The sequence below is a fragment of the Ictidomys tridecemlineatus genome, chromosome 4, assembly GCF_052094955.1.
Source record: "Ictidomys tridecemlineatus isolate mIctTri1 chromosome 4, mIctTri1.hap1, whole genome shotgun sequence".
NCBI lineage: Eukaryota > Metazoa > Chordata > Mammalia > Rodentia > Sciuridae > Ictidomys > Ictidomys tridecemlineatus.
In genome coordinates this window covers 16,231,764-16,236,256 of record NC_135480.1, presented here as the reverse complement: position 1 = coordinate 16,236,256, position 4,493 = coordinate 16,231,764, and the positions used below count along the sequence as shown (strand labels likewise).

The window sequence follows — 4,493 nt, the reverse complement described above, 5'->3', positions numbered from 1 at the left end:
TCAGAGATATGAATTACAGTCAAAAAAAGAGTGTTTCCATTTATGGGTCTTTTTTTATTGACTACAAATTTGTGGAATGAGAACAAATGTAAGATTTTTCCTTATAAATAGAGGACAAATACAGGTCTTGGAAATGAGCTCGCATTTTGCATATAGCAACAAGGATCACAGCTTCTAAGAAATCTAACTTTCTAATCTTGAAATAGTCACATGTAGTAGCCATTTCTATGCTATTCTCTAAGCGATATTTTCACTTGTTTTCCAGTCCTTGAGTATAATCTTAAAAAAAAAAAGCTTCATTTATGTTTTGGAATATTGGAATGGATCTACTCAATTTCTCCTTTTGAATAGAAAAATTGACTAGTAATAGAAGAAATATGGTTTAGAGTCAAACGGGACAAAACATGTAACAGATGCCTAGTTTTATCTGAGTATGTAGGATAAATTGGGCAATTGTAGTAACATTTGGCAGAACCGGGATTGAACAATGAGGTTTAAATTCATCCTGTGTGATAGAAACTCATTATAAACAATGTACACATATATGAAGTCATACAATCTTGAGAATATTATTCCTTTCACAGTCACTGAAAATCAACGTATTTATCAATTAATTAAAAACAAATATATGTGCATAAATGATTGTTCATTGCAGATCAGTTTGGACATAGGAAGTATACAAATAATTTCATATATCATTATTTCTAACATGCTGCTTTAGAGGACTAATTAACACTTTATTTGAACATATTCTAGCATATATATCACTATTAAGTGAAATCAACAGCGTTTTTCACTAGTTGCTGAACATGCAGATATCAAATAGCAGGTAACATTAGTTTTAGATTTAATCATTTTTTAAAATGCACTTTATTTTTGAACAAATTTCTCTCAAATAATTTTTTCACTGCCTCTTTTACATCTTTGTTTCTCAAGCTGTATATAATGGGATTCAGCATGGGAATCACAATGGTGTAAAATGTTGACACTATCATATCATGATCTAAAGCATAGCTGGAACTGGGTCTCACATACATGAAGAGGATGGTCCCATGATAAATGGACACTCCAGTCAGGTGGGAGCCACAGGTAGAGAACACTTTCCTCCTCCCTTCGGCAGAATGCATCTTCAGAATGGCCAACAGGATGAAGCCATAGGAGACCAGGACAATCAGGATGGTGACTATCTCAATAGAGCCCACAAAGTAGAAGAGGAGAAGCTGGTTGGTGTGAGTATCAGAACAAGAAATAGCAAGGAGAGGAGGGATATCACAGAAAACATGTCTGATTTCATTGGACCCACAGAAGGACAAGCGGAAAGTGGCCACTGTGTGTATAGTAGCGTGGGAAAGGCCACCAACATAGGAAGCAATGATGAGTGGCACATAGACCCTGGGTGACATGCTCACTGAATACAGAAGTGGGTTGTAGATGGCCACATAGCGATCATAAGCCATTGCAGCCAAGAGAAAGCATTCTGTAGTTCCAAAAGTAACAAAGAGAAACATCTGTGTTTCACATCCAAAAAGTGAAATGGATTTTTTCTTTGCCAGGAAATTGACCAACATATTTGGGGTGACAACAGTGGAATAGCAGGCATCCAAGAATGATAAGACACTCAGAAAGTAGTACATGGGGTTGTGGAGCCTGGAATCCTCAATGACCAACACAACCAGTCCCAAATTTCCTATCAAAGTAAAAAGATAGATGCCAAGAAATAGTAAAAATAGGAAAACTTGCAGGTAGAAATCATCTGTGAAGCCTAGTAATATAAGCATTGTGACTTCAGTAGCATTGTTGAACTGATTCCTGGATAAATCCATATTTGATGGTATCCCTGACATTTAACTTAACACTTAGGTTTTCTAAGAGCAATATCCTGCAAAAGTAGAGTCCAGTCAATTAGGCCCTCATGTTTGGGCTTTGGAAAAGCATAGCAAAATCTTGCCATTAAAGAGTGCGCAATGATGAAGATGATGTATTCCACTGGAGGCATTATTCTGTTTAAATGAATTTAAGAAATTAGTCAGTTGTTGGATATGTTTGTCACATTAAACAAAATCTGCCAATTAGATTTCCTTAACTTTACATTTATTTTCTGCCAAATTTCTTTACCTATTTTCACAGTATATCATCTTTAAATTCACACACTGAATGCATATTCTAGGTTCCATACAAAGTCTATGGGATGATTTCCATTAAAGTTTCTTTTTTTTAATTGAATCAATCACACTTATAAGATCACGTTTAGTTGAAATAAGAAAAAGAGGTTGAGAATTATTGCTTATGTAATCTCAGTTCAACATTTATAGAAATTTGTTATGTTAGACTTACAATTTAGTTAGTCATTCAGGGCAGTTTTTCTGACCAAAGCATATCAAGTCCTTTCTTATGACAATTGCTTAATTCCAAGAGTACTGAAGGGCAAAGTTGAAAACCACAATAGGCATTCTTTTGTAAGGAGGGGCACCTTGTATAACAAGTAAGAATAGTTTTAGGGTGTTTTATTTTAAAATTAGTTTTAGTTTTTGGTTTTCATTTTTATTCTTGAAATAAACATCATCATGTTTTCCATTTGGTTCTTTTTTTAAAAAAAAAACAACACATTATTTCAACTGAATTCAAATGTTTCAATAAATAAGATGATTATACATACAAATTTTAGGGTATAGTTTTTAGATACATTTTTCTCAAAAACAATTCATGATCATTCCTTTACATTTATTTGGACTCTAAACCCCTATATTAAAAGCTCAGAATTACTACTTATTGACAATTGTGAGCTTGGAAAAGTTAGTTCTTCTGAATGAAAGATTAAGATTGACCAAAATTTTTGTCTTGTTCAACTACATGAATGACCTATCACCAGAGAGTACCTCTTTATGAGAAGATAAAATGCATTTTACATAAAAATATTTTAATAAAAATTAGGGAATTATAAAAGCTGTATTTCTTCATGGTCTTGAATAATCAATGGGCTCCAAACAAGAAGGTATACACACACACACACACACATAAACACACACATACACACACTATTCCAATGATATGATACCTAATATCCCAATATTCTATAGTAAATTATATTTAAAATGCATTTGTATTACTGTAGTATGCCTCCTGTTATGACAGTACAATAATTAATATGTTTAAATATATTCCCCTACTATGTCTGTTAAAATATTTTTTTCTAGTAAACTTTGATGGCTCTGAGCTTGGTGTAGAGTAAGGAGATCTACACAGTATATTTTGTTCTAAATCATGCCTCTTTAGAGTCCATATTTACTCTCTTATAGGGAAATAGAGGCAAGAGAGACCAACAGTGTGATGTCTAGATATATTTTCAAAGTGTTCACCACACAGATATTTCTGTCAAAGTAATAATTTAGGAAAGTAGAACTGATTGTGTTTATTGTATCTGACTTCACTTTGACAGAGTTTGGAAAGCCAAATGTAGATTGTGGAATTTTCAACCAAAAATAATGAGTCTGGAAGACCAAGGAAAATCAGCTCCTTAAAGCTTACAGAAAACACAAGCAATGGACATGTATGGGAATAGTATTACAAACCTGTGCTCATCAAGAAGGAAAGCTAGACAGCAGCTCTCATGGTGTACAGATTTCACCAGGGGTAAAATATTTTGTGTGCATTATCTTATGTAATCTTCATGAGATTGACGTGCAGAATAAGTGATTCCAAATCCCCTTACTGAAGAGAAAACAGGTAACTTAAGCAAGTCACAGAGATGGTAGCAGAGCCAGGATTCAAGCCCAGACTTCTGTGAATCCACACTGAGACTTGATTCTCTTGGCCACACTGCAGACTCAGTGTGATATGCCATAGCTCCAGGATCATCTGAAAGCAAGGCAAAATCAGATCCTCAGATACATGAATTATTTTATAAAGCAGTCAAACTTCAGTACACGATGGGATTAAAGACAATATTAAATTATTCCCAGGTAAATTTCCTAACTAGAAATAAAATTTAAATTCATTTGTATCCCTTCATAAAAAAAAAAATCCCCCGATTAATGTGTAACCAGTTGCGGATTGAAAGTTAATGTTTTTTATCCATTTTAGCATTTTTCTAAATTATAACTATAACTCCTTTTTTTACCACCTTATGTTGACAGTTATATTTTCTCAATAAAATCAAAATAAATTCTTTGTTTACAGCTCTATTAACTGAAATATAGAGGGAACCCTCTTTGTTTCCCCTGCTGTAATCCCTGACAGGTATGTAATTCAAATTGTAATACATTCCACTTATGTAAAATTCTCTTAGACTAGTACTTAGTGTGTGTGTTTTTGTGTGTGTGTATTATATATATTTATATATAAATATGTGGTATGCATTTATAACAAAAAGAAGAAATATTTATCTTAATGTTTGTAGTCCCTTGATTATTCAAAAACCATGAAGAAATACATCTTTTATAATTCCCTATTTATTTTTTACACTTGAGTAAAATTTGGAAATTTTTAATGAATTT

The 4,493-nt window shown here is 33.0% G+C and overlaps 1 protein-coding gene across 1 annotated transcript; it reads right to left on the bottom strand.

Annotated features, from left to right (window-relative positions):
• Window positions 1-851: 851 nt before the first annotated feature.
• LOC144376741 (olfactory receptor 5T1-like) lies at window positions 852-1,844 on the bottom strand. The gene has a single exon (XM_078045019.1). It carries the CDS (start codon window positions 1,842-1,844, stop codon window positions 852-854), a length of 993 nt encoding a protein of 330 aa, XP_077901145.1.
• Between the last annotated feature and the right edge of the window lie 2,649 nt (window positions 1,845-4,493).

Coding starts and splice junctions, on each gene's coding strand:
- LOC144376741 (XM_078045019.1), bottom strand. CDS start 1,844: ATGTCAGGGATACCATCAAATATGGATTTATCCAGGAATCAGTTCAAC.